This window comes from Canis lupus, chromosome 1, assembly GCF_011100685.1.
Source record: "Canis lupus familiaris isolate Mischka breed German Shepherd chromosome 1, alternate assembly UU_Cfam_GSD_1.0, whole genome shotgun sequence".
Classification (NCBI taxonomy): Eukaryota; Metazoa; Chordata; class Mammalia; order Carnivora; family Canidae; genus Canis; species Canis lupus.
This window is the reverse complement of record NC_049222.1, coordinates 113,113,172-113,130,904: the sequence shown is the minus strand read 5'-3', so window position 1 is coordinate 113,130,904 and position 17,733 is coordinate 113,113,172. Positions and strand designations below refer to the sequence as shown.

The 17,733-nt window shown below is 60.2% G+C and overlaps 1 protein-coding gene across 1 annotated transcript; it reads right to left on the bottom strand.

The window, feature by feature from the left end:
- Positions 1–214: 214 nt before the first annotated feature.
- On the bottom strand, positions 215–5,476 carry ERFL (ETS repressor factor like). The gene is made up of 5 exons (XM_038528775.1): positions 5,324–5,476; positions 2,301–2,535; positions 1,717–1,912; positions 1,488–1,605; positions 215–1,049 (listed from the first exon to the last, which is right to left on the bottom strand). The coding sequence occupies exons 1-5, from the start codon at positions 5,388–5,390 to the stop codon at positions 595–597; spliced, it is 1,071 nt and encodes a 356-aa protein (XP_038384703.1). The 5' UTR covers positions 5,391–5,476; the 3' UTR covers positions 215–594.
- Between the last annotated feature and the right edge of the window lie 12,257 nt (positions 5,477–17,733).

Below are 17,733 nucleotides of genomic sequence, written 5' to 3'. Positions count from 1 at the left end.
ACAGTGACACCCCAGGTGACCTCCCTCCCTCCCCTGCATCCCAAGCCCCCACTGTCACCTGTGACGCCGGGCTCCCCCATGGCTCACACTCCTTTCCACTTTTTTATTTTTGTAGTAAACTCTCTGGAGGTGGCTGGTGGGGGTGGTGGAGAGCTGGTGGGGAGGGGGCCCTCCTGGGCGGGGGTTGGGGGCGGGGTTATTGCTCTGAGCTCCCTGTCCCCAGGGGGCCTGTGTGGGGAGGGTGTCAGGACTGGGGCCGGCACAAGGGGAGACACAGCCGCACAAACACGCAGGTCACAGCACGGGGGGCGGGCAGGAGAGGCTGGGCGCCATATTGCACTTTGGGAGTGGGGCCAGGCGGGGACCCCCCTCAAACTGGAGCCTGGGAAGGAGGCTGGAGGCCATCACGTTCCCTCCCCCTCTGGAGAGGGAGGCGAGCCCCCCCAACCTGGGGTTAGGGAAGGAGGTGGGCAGCCACGTGCCTGGTCCTGGGAGGGGCCGAGGGCTGGTCCTGGCCTCCGACGGTGAGGGCAGACCAGGCCAGAGGCCACGGCAGAGGCTGCGCGGGCGGCCGCCCCGGCGCCCCACACTGGTTCAGCTGCCGAGCCCCCCTTTGCTCGCCTTGGCCTTGGGGGGCACAGGGAGGCCATCGTCGCCCTCGCTGTCAGAGCTGCAGCCGCTGACGTCAGTGATCTCCAGCTCCGAGTCGCTGTCATCCTTCCCGCCCAGCGCAGCCTCTGGTCCCCCAGCTCCGGGCAGTGCCAGGCGAGGGGCTGCTGCCAGGCCCGAGGGGCGCTCGGGGCCCAGGCCCTCCCCTGCTGCGGCCAGTAGGGGTGAGGCTGTAGGGCCTCCCCCGGCCCCCGCCCCTGCCGAGGGCAGGTGGCCCAGGGAACTGGCCAGAGGGTTGGGGTAGAAGTGGGGGGGGTACAGAGAGGGGGGCAGCTTGGGGAAGGGGCCGGTGAGGTACGGATTAAAATTCCAGGGGTACTCCGGGAAGGCGCGGCCGTAGGGACCCAGCAGGCCAGGGGGCTTGGAATAGCCAGTGGCACCTGGGGAGCATGGGGTGCGTCAGGCTGGGCACAGCACACCTCCACCCTGGGGCTGCCTCCCGTGGATTCGCACAGCCTGTACCTTGGCCCGGCACCTTCCACCCGGGTCTGCCCCTTACCTCTCCCACGCAGCATCCGCCCACCACCCACGCTATGTGGTTCCCCCCACTTCTGCCCTAGTGTCCCCAGTCCTCTGGCACCCTGAAAGCCCTCCTCCCTGCCTCTCCCTGAACCCTCCTGTGGCTTTTAAACACACACAGGCGTGTGCGCACGCGTGCACGTGCACACACATACACACACGCACAGCCTTGCCCCGGGCCTCCTTCCTGCATCCTGCCTCTCCCCATCTTTTCCCATCCTCTTCCCTCCGACACAGCAGTGTGCCCGCCCCCCCCCCCCCCCCAACCAGCCCCAGCATCCCCACCTGCAGGTCCTTACCAGAGCCCAGGAATGGGAAAGGGCTGTCCAGACGCAGCTTGTCTGGCTCGGGGGTGAACAGGGGTGCCCGGGCCCCTGGCTCTCCCAGGCGAGGGGCAGAGAACAGGGTCTGCAGGGTCTGGAGAGGGAGGCAGCACCACTCAGACTGGCTACCCTGTCCCCAGGGGGTTGATGGCTGGGGAGGGGACCACCAAACACCCGGTTCTGGGACCCCAGAGTCCTAACTCACCTCGGGGGTAAGGGGAGGAGCATCTGGCCCAGGCGTGCCCGCAAAGGGACCAGGGGTCAGCAAGAGTGGGGAGCCCGTGGTGGCTGCTGCCACATCCAGCAGCGGGTAATTGACAAGTACGACTTTGCTGAAGTTGAACTTGTAGGTGAACCTCTTCCCTTTGGTCTTATGGAGAATCCGCTTGTTGTAGTAGTAGCTGTGGGGAGAGGGAGCAGGAGGGGATGCTGGGGAGGGGCACCGAGGGAGGGAGAGGGAGCCCCTGACTCCTGTTAGTGCACAGAATGCAACAGTTTGGGGAAACCGAGGCACACAGGAGTCCCTGAACCAAGGTCACAAGGCAGGGGCAGGGCAGGGGCAGGGCAGGGGCGCAGCAGGGGCTGGGATCCTGACTTCTGGCCACCTCCTTGCTTCCCTTCCACTCAAGGAATCACACAGTAGCCGCCCCACGCAGATCCCTGCGCGTTGGGACCCAAGGGACTCTGCCCCAGCAGACTGAGGGCAAGCACCGCGGGGTGCGGGGTCCAGAGGGACGGTGAGGGGAGAAGGAGCAAGGTGGGGGCCGGCCTCTCCCTGCCCCTCCTCACCGCAGGGCCCTGCTCAGCTTGTCATAATTCATGTGGGGCTTGCACTTGCGGATGCCCCAGAGCCGAGCCACTTCGTCGGGGTCCTTGATGACGAATTCCCCGTAGTCCCCCTGCCAGGCGATGACACCCTGGTACTCCTCCTTCTGCAGCAGCTCCAGGATAAAGTGCCACAGCTGGATCTGCCTTGAGCCAGGGGACGACTCCGGCTTGTAGGCCCAATCCGGGAAGGCAAAGCCTGGGGACAGGGGAGTGGCCCCAAGTCAGGACCCCAAGTCAGGGGCACCAGGACCCACGTGGACTTGGGAACCAGGAGACATCCAGTCCTCCCCCTGAATCCTGGACTCTGATGAGCAGCTACCCAACCTCAAGCATCTTTAGAGACCCAATTCCTATTCTCTGTACCCTAGCTGGTGTCAGTCCCCAAACCGTCCAAATAGTGACAGAGAACTCAGTCGTCCAGGGACCCTGGGGTGGCACCTCCAGCCTCATCCTCTACCTTGGCACAGCTCTCCCGGGTTTGGCGTCCCGGGATAGAGCGTGGGAGGAACCAGTTTCCTGCAGCCTTGACTGTGGGGAGGAAATGGGAGGGGGCAGCTTATGGGGAAGGGCACCCCCTCTGCATCGATAGCCCTTCTGGGAGGCTGCTGGTCTCTCCTCTCTGGGACATCCCTGACACTTGCTGTCTCCCCTCTCTGGCCTTTGCCCCCTGCTCACTCTCTCCCCCAAGCCCTCCAGGGGCCCAGAAGCCCTCCATGGACCAGGCCAGGCCCATGCCCACATGTCTCTGCCCCTGTCCACATCCATACACCTTTCACGTCCCGTGTCCCCTCCCTACGTCTAAGCTACATCAGTCTGAGCACACTGTGCATAAGCAGATATCCCCAGCATACGTGTCACACAGATGTCCACTCACGTACAAGGGACGCCCAGCCACACCACAGACCACGGACGCACCAGAGTGCTGCACTCCTGCTGGAGCGTAACACCTCATGCACAATGTGCCTCCACGGCAGACACGCCAGATACCCGGCATCACACATCTGTCCCAAAACCCCGTCACACATCCCAGGCCCCTCAAAATTGGGACCCCCTAGCAATACAGCCATGACAGGAGACACACAGGACCGCAAAGGCCCAGATAACAAGGTGCGATGGAGCCGGTGAGTGTGGCATCAAGATGTGTGTCAGCCTGACGGGCACACACAGGGTAACACCATGCCTGTAAAACAGCCTCCCAATCCCACAACACACAGGCGCCCACGCTGCAGGACCCACAGCTCGTTCTGGATTTTGAGCCCTCAAAGGGTGTCCTGTGCCCCATTGGCCAAACACACCAGGAGAGCTGGATGGATGTGGGAGGGTCTCGCCCACCCCTAAATCTTACCTCCCATCTGGGAGGTCCCAGGTCCTGGGTCCCACTTCTGGGCTACATCCTCTGTCCCCTCTCCCTCAGACACCCCGGCCCTATGCATGAGAACAGCAGGCAGGGTGAGCCTGTAGGGAACCAAGGTTGGGGAGAAAGACAACACCGCGCTGGGAGACCAGCCACGTATCTACTTGCTGTGTGGTCCCAGGGCAGCTCCTTGCCCTCCCTGGATTCTTAGAATCTCAGGGGTGGGAGCTGAGAAGCAGCAGGGTCCCTTCTGGGGTGCCTGGAGTATCAAGGGGGGTGCTAACGCCTCCCTGCCGAAGGCTCCAAGGCCGGGCAGCTTCCTCCCTGAAAGGAGAACTTTTCTCTCCACCCCATTTTGGGTCTTTCATATTCCAGGTGACAGGACTCCATTAACTCGCGAGCTCTGGCCCATTCCACACCCAGACCACACCCTAGTGGGGAAGTTAGTGTATCACGGACACACTCAGACAACCCCAAACACAATAGCACACAACTGGCCATATACGTGCAGATACACAACCCAACCTGAAACCACCACCTGTCCTCAAATATATTGTACCTGCTAAGACACTAGAGAGGACACACATTATGAAAGCCTCCCACATTCAGTCACACTCGGTGACACACGGATGCAAGAAACCCCCTGACACAAACACATACACACACACCCAACACAGAGGCCTAAAGCACACCGAGACCTCCATTCTGGACCAGACACCGACCCAGAAGTAACAGTAGCGGGCTCCCCACCCCACTGAGGCAGGCGCAGACTTAGTGACCTGGCACATACCACCTCCTCCCAATCCTAGAATGTAAACAGGCTCAATATTCTAAAGAAACTCGACCCACGCAGCCCAGAGACACTCAGGTAGCTTCCTGCATCTGTGCAAGCAGGCACGCCAGCTCACACAAAGACAGATGCTGCACAGACATACACTCTCCCAGTGTGACCCCTTCTTCCAGAAACACAAGTGTGACACAGGACGCATCGAGACCCCACACATAAGCAGACACAGAGTCCCAGTCTGCACGCACGCATCTGCATATGTAGACACGTGTGCACGCTCACCACACACACATACACACACACACACACGCCATCCGTGGGGCATGTGACTTGGACTCATGCACATCCAACCAGTCTTACTGTCCACATCCCAGCTCTGAGTGTCCACTTCTGAGCAGGCCGTCCTCTCCCAGGGCTCCGGCTGGCTGGGCCGTGTCTCCACGTCCCCTGCCCAGGCAGTCCCTGTCCATTTGTCCACCTGCACCTGGCCTGGTGCCCACTCTGGTCCCGCCCCTGCTCCATCAGTTCCTATCCCTCTCCAGTCTCCTTGCCTCTTTTTTGCCCAAGGATTTGGGGGAGGAAGGGAGCAGATGAGACCCCACAACCTCAGACCCCTGGATCCAGTCCTTTTCAGACCCCAGTACCTCCACCCTCCAGAAGACCCTCCCATCCCAGCAGGCAGGTGGCAGGGACATCTGGCTGTAAAGTTTTTAGTCAAGTTTTCCAGTGGGGGTTTGCATTCAGGGGACTGAGAGAGACCGGGGCAGAAGAGGGAGGACAGGAAGAGGGGCAGAAAGGAGGAGCCGGCTGGCTGGGAAGGGGCGGGAGGTCCGGGCCAGTTACCAGGGGTCCAGAGAGCCGGCAGGGCGGGCGGGGCGAAGAGAAGGTCGGAGACGCAGCTACAGTCCATGGTGGAGCCAGCCCTGCGGAGAGGCCGGGACAGACGCGGGGACAGGCGGGGACAGGCAGGAGAGACAGACAGGGGTCAGTGGGGTGGGCGCTCCTCCCAGGCCCACCCGGCCCGCCACCCGCCTCCCTCTCCATCCACGTCTGGCCGACCCTTCCTCCCAGCCTCTCCCGCAGCCGCCGCCTCCTCCTCCTCCTCCTCCTCCTCCTCCTCCTCCTCCTCCTCCTCCTCCTCCTCCTCCCTCCGTGCCTCCATCACTACCCACGGGCCGGCCTCCCTCCCGCTGCTCCCACTCGCTCCCACTCGCTGGCTCACCACCCGCCCACCCCGCACCCGCCTGCCGCTGCCGCCGCTGCCTCTCCGGCGCTCGCACCTGACCTCTCATCCGTCTCTGGGGCTCTGGGGCTCTGGGGCTCTGGGGCTCTGGGGCTCTGGGGCTCTGTCCCTCTCTCTGGCTGTCCCCGATTTGTCTCGCTCTGAACCTTGCCCGCCGCCCCCCCAGCCCCGGCCCACCCAGCGGACCCTGGGGCTGGCTTGTCCGGCTTCCAGGCAGCCCCCAGCTTTCAGCTGCTGCCCGCAGCGGGCCAGAAGCGGCCTACGGGGCCGCACCCTGCAGGAGGGCTCCCACAGATGCCCCCCAACCTGCTGCCCAGCCCTCAGACCCCTGCCACTTGCACCTGCCACCCCCCCTTCAGACACTTTCTCCTAGATCTGCCTCCCCCCCACCAAACAGCATCTCAGAAACCCCTTCCCCTTAGATCTGCCTCTCCCTGGGACAGCCCCCCCAGATGCCTTTCCCCCTAGATCTGCCTCCCCTAAACAACCCCCCAAACACCCCATTCCCCAAGATCTGTCTCCCTTCATCAAACAGCACCCCCAGACACCCCATCCCCCTAGATCTGCCTTTCCCTGAGACAGCCCCCCTAGATACCCTTCCCCTTAGGTCTGCCCCCCTCCATGGCCCTCTCAGACACCACTTCCTCTTAGGTCTTCCTTCCCCTCAGAGAGACTTCTCCCCAAACATCCCTTCCTTCCCCTACATCTGCCACCCCCCCAGACAGCCCCCCTCAGACACCCTTCTTCCTTGAATATGCCTCCCCTGGAGACAGCCTCCCTCAGACACTCCCTCCCTTAAGATCTACCTCCCCCAAACAGTACCCCTCAGACACCCCTTCCTTTCTCCCCCTCAAACACCCCTTTGCCCTTGGATCTGCTTCCCCTCTCAGACCCCTGCTCCTTCAAATACCCCTCTCCTCAGATGCCCCATCCCTATGCCTTTCACAACCTTTACCCTTCTGCCAGCCCCTCCCCGTCAAGCACCCCCCTATCTCAGACACCCCCACCCATACCCGTAGACATCTGCTCCTCGACACTCACCCCTCAGACACACCTTCCCCCTTAGATACTTCAGCCCGCCACCACTCCCACCCCTCGAGACCCACCTCCTAGAGGGAGCACTCTCCTCAGACCCCTGGCTCAGACGCCCCCCTCGCATACCCTACCCCCATCACGGGCTTTCGCACCCAGCATTCATCTCAGACACCGCTCTGCCCAAAGATCCCCAACAGCCGCTCTGTTCCCCATAAACCCCACCTCACCCCTCGGACGCCAGACAAGACTTGGCAGATGGCCCGTTCCCTCCAGACCCGTCAGATCCCCACGGACACCCAGGCGGCCCCCCCCCCCACCCAGTGTCCATCGCATCTCTCCCACACGGTCCCCTCCGGCACTCAGGCCCCCTGCCACCTCCTCTGCCCCTTTGTGGGGCCCCCTGCCTGGCCCCTCTGCCCCAAGTCCCCTCTGCCTCCCGTCCAATCTCCCCAACTTTCTCTTGATCTCCTTCCCTGTCTCTCTTTCTCTCTCTGCATGCATCTTTTCTCCCTTCTCTGCCTCCCCACCCTTTTCCATCTTTCTGTCCCTCTTTCCTGGTCTCCCCCTAACCCAGGGCCTCCTTGCACCCTTCCCCACCCACTCTCTCCAACCCCCGTGCCCCCCACCTCCCTCTGGTCTCCCCGATCTCTGGCTTCCCCACGCCCCCTCTCCTCCCTGACCCCGGCCCTTCCCCCGGCTCTCCCCTCTCCCCTCTGCCCCCCGTGCCCCGCCAGGGCTCCGTGCCCCTAGCCCGTCCCGCCTCAGTCTCCCCCTCTCCCTCCCGGCTCCGCACCTCACCGGCCACCTCTCTCCCACCTCCCGCTCGCTCTGCCTCTCCGGGTCCCCCTCCCTCCTGCCTCCGCCCCCGCCCCCACCCCCATTGGCCCCTCTCATTTCCGTGTTGGTTTTGATTTCTCTTCCCGACGCTTTCAACTCCCCGCCGCCTCCTCCGGACACGTTATAACGAGGAGCCGTGGGATCGGCGCTCCGGGCCCTGCTCCCACGCTCCCCCCGCATCTCTCACACGGTCTCTGCCGTCTCGCCATCTCTGCCTGCCCCTTCTCTGTTCCCGCCTCTGTCCGGCGGGGCCCACGGGGACTGGGTCCCTGCCCCGACTGTCGGGGTCCACAGCGCCACGTCTCTGGGTCCCCACATCTCCCTGTCTCCACATCACTCTTTTATGTCTCTGGGTCTCCATGTCTCTCCTCCCCACATCCTTGTCTCCGCACCCCTCAGTCTCTTGTCTCCATCTCTGTCTCCACATCTCTGTCTCTGCGTCTCTGTTTCCGTCCCAGTGTCCGTCTCTTGGGGCCCCTTTGATCTCACCCTGCCCCTGGCGCCCCCCTGGCCCCATTGATCGCTGATCGACCGATGGAAGGAGCGGGCCTGCGGGGCCTGGGGCTGCAGGGCCAGGCAGGGGCCCAGTAGGACGCTGGACAGACGGACAGCGGGCCCCAGACCTGGGAGCAGGTGGAGGGGGAGCTGCCGCAGCCCCCGCCCCGCCCCGCTGGTCCGCGCTGTGCGGATGGGGACTCCGGGCAAGCTTTAATTTTTAATTTTATTTTGCTTCCTCCACCCCCCCCGCCGCCCCCCATCTCCACCGCCTGCAGCCATGGCACTGAATGTGTGTGTGCATGTGTGTGTGCGCATGCAGCAGTGTGCAGAGGGGCTGGGCAGGCAAGACGCTGGCTCTCTCCTCTCCTTGCCAAGCAGACACACAGCCTGGGCACGCACACACCACACCGTCACACAACATACCACGGAGACCTGGGTCGACAGAGCCACACACAGCATACGGTCACACGACACACCACACAGACCCAGGTCCATAGAGTCCACACACCACACTGTCACAACACATCAACACAGGTCAACAAAGCAATACACACCATGCTGTCATGCACAACACATCACACAGGCACAGGTCAAGTCCCACATACCACAGTGTCACATACATCACACAGTCAGCCGAGTGACACATACACCACGGTCATACACAACACATATCACACAACTGTGTGATGCACGCGTCAACAAAATCCTATGCAACAAGACTATAATCAACATACGTCACACAGACCCATGCAGCGAGCAACCCAGGCACACATACCACCAAGTCTACACAACACATGGGCATGCAGGTCAAAATAGTCAAACGCTCCATGACTGTCACACACACATCACAATGGTCACAGATACTCACAGAGAAACAGATATGCAGTTATATAGATACGCATCTAAGACTCACCAATTCAATCCCACACAGAAACAAAGACACACAATCACAAATCGCACACAGAAACACACTAACACAGATACATAATGACACACTGAGTCTCACCATCAAATGCAGACATACAGACACAAGCATGCACTGACTCAATGCCACCCAGAAACAGAAACGCTCCCAGGCACCCAGACACACACACCAGCACAGCCAAGCCAGTCACACACAAGTGACACCAAAGCAGTGTCACACAGACAAGCACCAGAGACCCCGGGGGCACATGTGCTCCAACACACATGGAGGCGGAGATGCACATGTGGCAACAATACAGACAGATCACCAGGAGACCACAAACACACACCCCCCCCCACACACACACACTCACACACGGACCAGTCCGCACAGGCTCACTCAGACCCAAAGGCCAACTGGGTGAGGGGCTATGGTGGGGTGAGGTGGGCACTCAAAGGAAAGCACCCCAAAGCCCCCACTGCCCCTGCCACCATCTGTCCAGCTGTCTGATTGTCCCCCTCCCCACTCGCCATCTGTGTGCTTCTCAAGCATGTGTTGCACGCGTGAAATGGGCAGGGTCCCGGGCCTACTTCTGCTGCTGGCTCTCCGAGGACAGGGCTCCGGCCTCCTTCAGGCCCTCTGGGAGGCAGGGTCTCTCTCACTGAGGTCTTTGTTGTTGAGGCTCTGTCTGCCTCTAGCTCCAAATACCTCCGTTTCTGAGTGTCTGTGTTTCTTGTCTGTCTTAGGGCATCTCTGTCTCTCTCGGTCTCTGGGTATCTCTGGCTCTCTGTGTCTCTCCTGGCCTCTGTCTCCTCACCCCCCATCACCCCGGCCCCCCTGGACTGGGGTTTAACCAGTTGCTTTCATTTCTCTAAGCTGCTCGGGCCGCCTCGGGAGCTGCCTCGGGCCTCACCCCCCCCACCAGCCCCTTCATCCCTCACCCAGTACCCCCTCCCCTTAACACAATCTGCACAAGTGGAATGAAAATTGATTTTTTTTTTAAATTTCATATCTTCTCCGGGGCTCTGTCTAAAGAGGAGAGAGACGCGGCCCAAGACCCTTCTCCTGCCACCACCCCCCGCACACAGGCACACACCAACAGGCACACACATCACGCCTGGACACACACACACGCACTCTGACACTCCGTCTGCACCCACCCTGGGGACACACCCCTATGTCACACACCCACATAGGACACATCTGTGCACACAGCACACAACAGACCCCTGCACACGCTCTCTAGACACCCCCCAGTAGGCACAATTCACACACCCTGTCCCATCGGGGTGCATGGAGCCCGGCTGCCTGCTGGCACACACTATAGTGCGCATGCTCACACACACACCTGTCCATACAGATTATGGGCACGGCCATGTGTACACGGGCTCAAGGGTGGCCCCACTAGAGGTACCAAGAGACCCCAGTGGCTGTTCCGGGGAGGAACGGGTTCAAGGAGGTGACACGGGCTTTCCTGCCTGGACTTGCCCCTCCAAACCCCCAAGGTCACCTCTACTCCCACCCCTGCCCGCATCAACCAGATGCTTCGGCATGACCCTGGGTGGAAGTGTCTCTGTGCCAGGGGTGTATGAGTGCATGTGTATGTATGTATGTGTACACACACGTACACACACACACATCTTCTCTCGAGAGCACACGCTGTCATCCCAACAGGCTGGTTCATTTGAGAGCTAGCTTGTCCCCACACAGGCACCCATAACACACAGGCCCACAGAATACACACCACACACACAGCAGCACCGAACACATGTCTGTACTCACACATCACAGACACACAACCTCATGCGTCATTGGGCAACAGTTCACACAAGGAGGGCACACACGTACCACCCAACAGTCACCCATAAATACACAACCACAGGCACACAAAGCCTTCACCGTTTTAGGGCACACAGAGCACCTTCCATGTCTGATCCCAGACACAGACACAAGCCCACAGGCTCTGAGACACCACAGCAACCCCTTAATACAGAATGCACTGCCACACAGGCTCACACAGCCAGTTGTGATGCCCAGATTTGGGGGGATTTTTGTGACCATAGCCCACAGCTGCTCCCTCACTGTGTTTCTCACACCCGCACCCCCAGCCCAGCTCTTGGCGTCTAGCACCCACTTGCTCCTTCCACCATGCCCCCCTTGGCCTAAGCTTTGTCGTCTCCTTGCCTTCAGAGATGTGCGCTGTCCTGGTCACTCAGACACGCCAGCCGCCTTGGAGAGTCCAGACATAGCACAACTCCAGAGTTTTGGGCAGTCACACAGGACGATCACGGCTGAGCATCACGCTCCAGTCACGCACATGCTCACAGACACGGCTTGGATGGATTTCCCAGCCCCGTGGGCTCATGCTCCTGCAGGTCGTCACCTGTGCTCAGGAATGCACGCACCGCCACAGGTCACACCTACACATCCTGCCACACAAACCCATCACATGAAAAGACAGCCGAGCCCCCCACCCCACCCCACATAGTGTCACACACACACAGACACAGTTGCAGTAGCTTGCACATGTGCGCACACATGCACACACGCGGGCACACACCCTGGAACCTCTGCTGAGGCTGCGCTGTGCAAGAGAGACAGAAGGACAGACTGGCAAACAGACAAGGTACCAGCTTCCCTGCTTGGAGAAGGTGTGTCTGTGACCCCGGTTTGGGGTGCTGGGGAGGCTTCCAGCCAGGGCAGGGATGGAGACCTCACACCCACCCTCTCCCTGTCTCTCCCTCTGGCTGCTGTCTCTGTCTGTCATGTGTCTCTGGGTTGGTCTCTCCCTCCTGTGCTCTCTCTCGCTCTCGCTCTCTCTCTCTTTCTCTCTCTCTCCCCCCCTCTCCCTGAGTCCCAGTCTCTGCACGAACGTCCCTGGGGCTGTGGCCAGCACGCGGAACCGTGTCAGTTGGGGGGTGGGGGGGAGCATCCCCAGGGAGGTGGGAGCCGCAGTGCCACGCACCCCGCCTACCAAACAGCACTGGGGGAGGGGAGGGGAGGGGAGGGGAGGGGAGAGGGAGGCGCCACCGAGGACGTGGACCCAGAGCTCAGGCTGCCTCCCTACCCCCTGCCTGCATCCCCTTGCCCATCTCCCCTCAGAGACCCCTCAGAGATGGAGGAAGTGCAGGGGGTGGGAGGGGAACAGGGAGACGAAGACACGGAGAGCCGCGGGGGGGGGGGGGGGGGGGGGGGGGCAGAGAGAGAAGCAGGAGGCAACACCTACCAGGACATAGATGGGGACAGAGACCAGAGGAGAGACACGGAGAAAAGATGGGAGATCAGAGAGTCCTGCCAAGACGGGAAAGAACTAGACCCTGAGGAAGGTGGGGGGAGGAGGAGCCGAGCTGGGGAGACCCGGAAAAGGGGAGCGAGTCAAAGCAGCTTGGACAAAGTGAATTAGGGAGCCGGAGGTCAGAAGACAGCTGCTCCAAGGAGAGACCCCAGTCTGGGAGGAAGGACAGGAGGGGCAGAGATGCGGAAAATTGAGGGATTAGGGCAGAGGCGAAGGAGTGGACCAGAGGGCAGGGGCTGTGGGGCCGGGGCAGGCGAGAGAGGGAAGCGCAGGTGTGGGTTCAGGGCCAACGGGATGCCCAGCTGCCGTCCTGGGGGTGGGGTCTGTGGTCAGGGGCTGATCCAGCTCCTGGCTGCCACCCCAACTCCAAAACCTACCCTACCCCTCCTCCTCACCTCCACCTGGCCACTTCCTACCTCCTGCCTCATCCTGAGCCCCAACCTCTTCCCAAGGGTCCTCAGTCCCAGCTCCCTTCCCTGTCTCATCCCTGCACCTGGACCCCACCCCACTGCTGGGTGGGACCTCTTGGCCCCAAAAGCCTTGTATCAGAGACTTCTGTGATTGGGGGTGGGGGGAGGGGCAGGAAGCTGAAGGGCTGCGGCCAGCTTGTCCCAGGAACCCAACAGATCCTCTCTGGACCACAATGGCCAAGAGGCAGGGGCATGTGTGTCCTGTTCTTGGGACCTGGCAGCAAGTATGTGCTCAGGAAATATTGTTTAAATGAAATTCAGATAAAAAGGAGCAAGGCAGAGAGATAGTGAGTCAGGGAACAGAGATGAAGGTGGAAGGGAAGGGCCTAGAGCTGGGGGAGGAAGGACCCAGGGATGGAGAAGGGAAGAAGCCAAGGGACACAGAGATGAGAAGACTGAGACACAGGAATACAGGGGGGCAGAGACAGATGGGGAAATGGGGACCAACCTGAGGGGGAAGGGAGTGACTGGTCAGAGAAAATGAGCAGATGAATGGGGTCAAGGACCCAGGAAGGCAAACAGGAGACACTGAAAGAGAAGAGAGGCATGGGGGGGTGGGGGTGGGGGGGGCACAGGGAAACAGGAGACACAGGGCAGGGCCTGAGAGCCTGGGGCCAGGCGTGGGGCCAGGCCACTGGAGCCGGGTGCCTCGGCTGCAGGGGATCGCACAAGGGCCAGAGAAGGGCCAGGGTCCGGCTGGGGTCCGGCGGGGCTGGGGGAGGCTCAGGGCTCCAGGGGCATCGCACGGTGCTAATTCAGCTCCATCGATCAGACGGGATGAGAGCAATAAATTATTGTGACAAGATGCAATCCTGGCCCGCGCACTGCCGCCGAGGCGGATCGATCCCGGTCCCCAGCCCCACACCGGGGCCCATGCCCAAGCCCTGGCCCGGACGCCTCTGCCATCTCTCTCTCCATTCCCTCACCACGCACACTCCCGCTGACAGCCAGGTGGGGCAGCAGCCCTGGGAAGAGACAACAGGAATAGGAAGAGAGCCAGGGCAGGAAGACCAGCCCCTGCCTGTCCTGAGGCCTCTTGCTTCCCTCACCACCCCATCCTCACCACTACCCGGGAGGAAGCAACTGCCAGGATGCCCATCTCACAGATGTGGAAACTGAGGCTCAGACAGGGAAAGTAACTTGGCCAAAGTGCCATAGGGGTAGGTGTGAGACCTGGACTCAGATGTGGGTCAGCATGACTTCAAGCCCCCCCAAAAAACTTGCCCTGTCAGAGGAGAGAACAAGGGACAGGGAAAGAGGAGGGAGGAGACCGAGAGAGCCTGAGAGGAGAGACAGAGACAGAACAGAGAGTCAGACGCTAGAAAGAAATAAAGACACAGAGACACTGAGAGGGACAGAGGTGGAGAAACAGCAGAGACAGGGAGGGAGGGAAAGAGAGACAGAGACAGAGACTCAGGTTCAAGACAGGCAGGGGGGAGGTGGGCAGCCAGGGGCAGAAATGGAATAGAGGAAGCAAACAGGCAGGGTGGGCAGAGAGAGATGGAGCCAGGAAGCACCACGATAGGGATGGCTAGTTCTGGAGAGCAAGGGGTGCCTGGGGGACAGGTGTGCGGTGGTAGTAGCTGGGCTGGCTCCAGGCCCCTGGGAGGGCAGGTGGGAGTGAGGACACGGATGGCCAGCTTGGTTAGGGGAGTTGGTGTCAGAGAGGCCAGGTGTACAGGCAGGGCGGTGGGGAGTGTCGAGGGCAGGAGTGGGGTGGGGGTTGGGGGGTGACCCTGAGGCTGGGGTGCAGGAGAGCTGGGGGGACTCAGAGAAAAGTGTTGCCAAAGCAACAAGGTAGACAGAGGTGTCCGTGGAGGAAGGAGGTCACCTGATAGGCAGGTGTGGGAGCTAAGGACACTTGGATGCCTGAGGACAGATGGCCTCCAAGATCTACCAGTTTCTGAGAACTCCAAGGAATTACTCCATTTCTCCGGGCTCAGTTTCTGTCTCTGCGCAGTGGGGATGAGAGTAAGGACCTGCCTCATAAGGGCCTGGTGGGGGTGAAGTGAGAACCGAGAACACAGCCTGCCACAGAGACAGGCTTAATAGGCAGTGCCCGGATGGGGCGCCTGGCTGCTCAGCCGGTAGAGAGGGTGACTCTTGATCTCGAGGTTGTGAGTTCGAGCCCATGTTGGGTATAGAGATTACTTAAAAATAAAATCTAGATTAAAATAAGTAACAATAGCTGGGAACATGTCATGAGTAGGCGGGTGCTACCAAGGAGCGATCCCGGACCAGCAGCCCCTAGAGCTCGTGAGAAGTTCAGTCTCAGGCTCCGCCCCAGACCTGCTGCCCCAGAATCCCTGGGGTGTTCCCATCCAGTGTGTGTCCAACATCCCCAGCTCAGTGTTCCGCGTTCCGGTAGGCCCTCCAGCTGTTTCTGATGCCCGCTGAAGTCTGAGAACCTCTGGCTTAAGGGAGTCTGTAAGATGCAGTGGCAGGTGTGGGGAAGGCTGGGAACAGGTGTTCTGTGTGTTTAACAAATGCTACAGGTGGTACTTATGCTCAGCAAGAAAGGCGTTCCCTTGGGGATCCCTGGGTGGCTCAGCGGTTTAGCGCCCGCCTTCGGCCCAGGATGTGATCCTGGAGACCCAGGATCGAGTCCGAGTCCCGCGTCGGGCTCCCTGCATGGAGCCTGCTTCTCTCTCTGCCTGTCTCTCTCTCTCTCTCTCTCTCTCTCTCTCATGAATAAATAAAATCTTTTAAAAAAAAAAAGGTGTTCCCTGAGATAGATGGGTGGTGACATGCTCTATGAAAGGGGGACAGTATTTCCAGAGGGGAGCAGGCTGGAGACATGTGTGAGGGATCTGAAGGGTCGGTTCTAAAGGTGTGGGGGTGGACAGGTAGCGCAGGTGAGCACAGGGGAGACAAGGTGGCTGAGAGGTGTGGGGTACGGATACAACATCTGAGCAAGCTATGGAGGGGGGCGCCTGGAGGGCTCAGTTAGCAAAGCCTGTGACTCTTGGCCTCGGGGTCCTGAGTTCAAGCCTCACACTGGGAGTGGAGCTTACTTTAAAAAAATTCTTTTTTAAAGAAGAAGCTACAGGGGCAGTTGGGTGGCTCAGCCAGTTAAGCCTCTGCCCAGGATCTTGGGATCAAGCCCTGAATAGGGCTCTCTGCTCAGTGGGGAGCCTGCTTCTGCCTCTGCCCCTCCCTCTGCTCATGCACACACACACACACACACACACACACACACACACACACTCTCTCTCTCTCTCTCTCTCCCTGTCTAAGAAAGAAAAATGAAAAAGCTATGAAAGGACAAAAGTTACATGGATGCTGGTGGGTGGGGGGAGAGAAGGGGTCCCGATGTTGGTGCAGGTCTGTGGGGAAGGAGGGTGGCCAGGAGTCAGCGTTCCCCTTGGGGATAGGCTGGGGACACCAGGTGTATGGCAGAGACCCACTTGAAGAGATGTAAAGCAGAGAGAGATTAAGGCAGGTGTGGAAGCCTCAGGACCTGTTTGCCAAAGAAATGAGTGGACGTGGTACTGGAGCAGGTGACGCCTGCGGCAGACAGGTGAGGAAGGGGAGAGGTGTAGAGATGTGTCACCTTGCATAGCAAGGGAGGAGGAAGGAAGAAACCTGGGGAATTAGTGATGTGGGTAAGGGAGAGAAGTAGATAGTGCCCAAGGGACAGGTGTGGGGAAACAGGGATGCACGTAAAGCAGGTACCTGTGGCCAAGGACAGGTGTGAAGTGTGTGAAGTACTGCTGTGTGTTGTGTGAGACAGACAGAGAGAAGCAGAGACAGAGATAGCGAGGAGAGACAGGTGGCTTTCAGAGGAAAAGGGCTTGGAGGACCCTCATGGCAAGGAGGGACATGAGAGGAGGAGGAGGAGACCCATGATGCCCAGGGACCACTGCATGTGTGAGCAATCAAGCCGTGTTGAGGTCAGGAGACAGGTGCGGTAGGTGCATGTGTCATCTGGGATGTTACCTGAGATGACAAGTGGGAAAGGCAGATGTGGGAAAGACAGGTGGGAGTAGATATCTGTGTAAGGATATACGTGGGCACGTGCATGGGAAGCTCCTCTGGAAGGACAGGCATGAGGGTGGAGGAGGTGAGCACCGTATGGGGGAAGTACGGGACAGGAGAGGCGGGAGGGGGCCGGCTTCACCTGAGGACAGATTAAGAGAAGGCACGTGACAGGTGTTAGGGCTTCTGTGCAAAGAAAGGTGTGCACTGTATGTGAAGATACGATGAACAGGTACTGCTGGAGGGGAGACAGAGGTGAAGAAGTATGAATGTGTGAGAAATAAATGTGTTTAGAGCCTTAGGGGACTAAGGGGTGATGCAGGTGCAGGTAGGAAAGGGACAATAGGGCAGGAAATGAGACAGATGCAAGGATTCAAGTGGGAAGGGCAGATTTCAGAGAACAGGTGTTACCTGGAGGTGCAGGTAAAAGGGGACATGTGTTACCTGAGAGATCGCGGGCATCTCTGGGGCAGGTTTCAAGGGACAAGTGTTACCTGGAAAAGCAGGTGAGAGGAAACACTCGGTACCTACAGGGACAGACGAAGAGGACAGGTTACCTGCAGGGGACAGGTACAAGGAGACTAATGTCGCCTGGAGGTCCAGATGCGGGGACCTGAAGGGGAAACACTAATGTGACAGGTGTGCTGATAGGCAGGTGTGAGTGAAAGGTATTACCTGAGGCCACAGGTGTGTGCAGCGTGGCTCTTCAGGGTGAGGTGCTGCCTCTGGTTCCTTCACTTCCCTTCCCTCCCCTCCCCTCCCCGGGGGCCAGTTCTGGTGCTGGGACCGTCCCCGGGCTCCTGCCCAGGGCAGGGCACGCAGTTAGCTCGGCCGTCAGCTCTGGGCTCAGCGAGGCCGGCCAGGCCTGCCGGGCAGCCGGGCTCCTGAGGCTGCTTGGCGATGCGGAGCGCGTCTGGGCCTCGGCGGGCCGGCCGGGCAGGGGGAGCGGGCGGGGGGGCCGTTTAGCCGTGATAGATCCGCGCGCCGCTTGTC

What these genes read in the sequence shown, in the direction of transcription:
- ERFL (XM_038528775.1), bottom strand. Translation starts at nt 5,390, where the DNA reads ATGGACTGTAGCTGCGTCTCCGACCTTCTCTTCGCCCCGCCCGCCCTG. An exon ending in GCCGGCTCTCTGGACCCCTG is followed by an intron (nt 2,536 to 5,323) that starts GTAACTGGCCCG and finishes CCCTGTCCCCAG; the next exon opens with GCTTTGCCTTCCCGGATTGG. An exon ending in CTCCTCCCCTTACCCCCGAG is followed by an intron (nt 1,606 to 1,716) that starts GTGAGTTAGGAC and finishes CTCCCTCTCCAG; the next exon opens with ACCCTGCAGACCCTGTTCTC.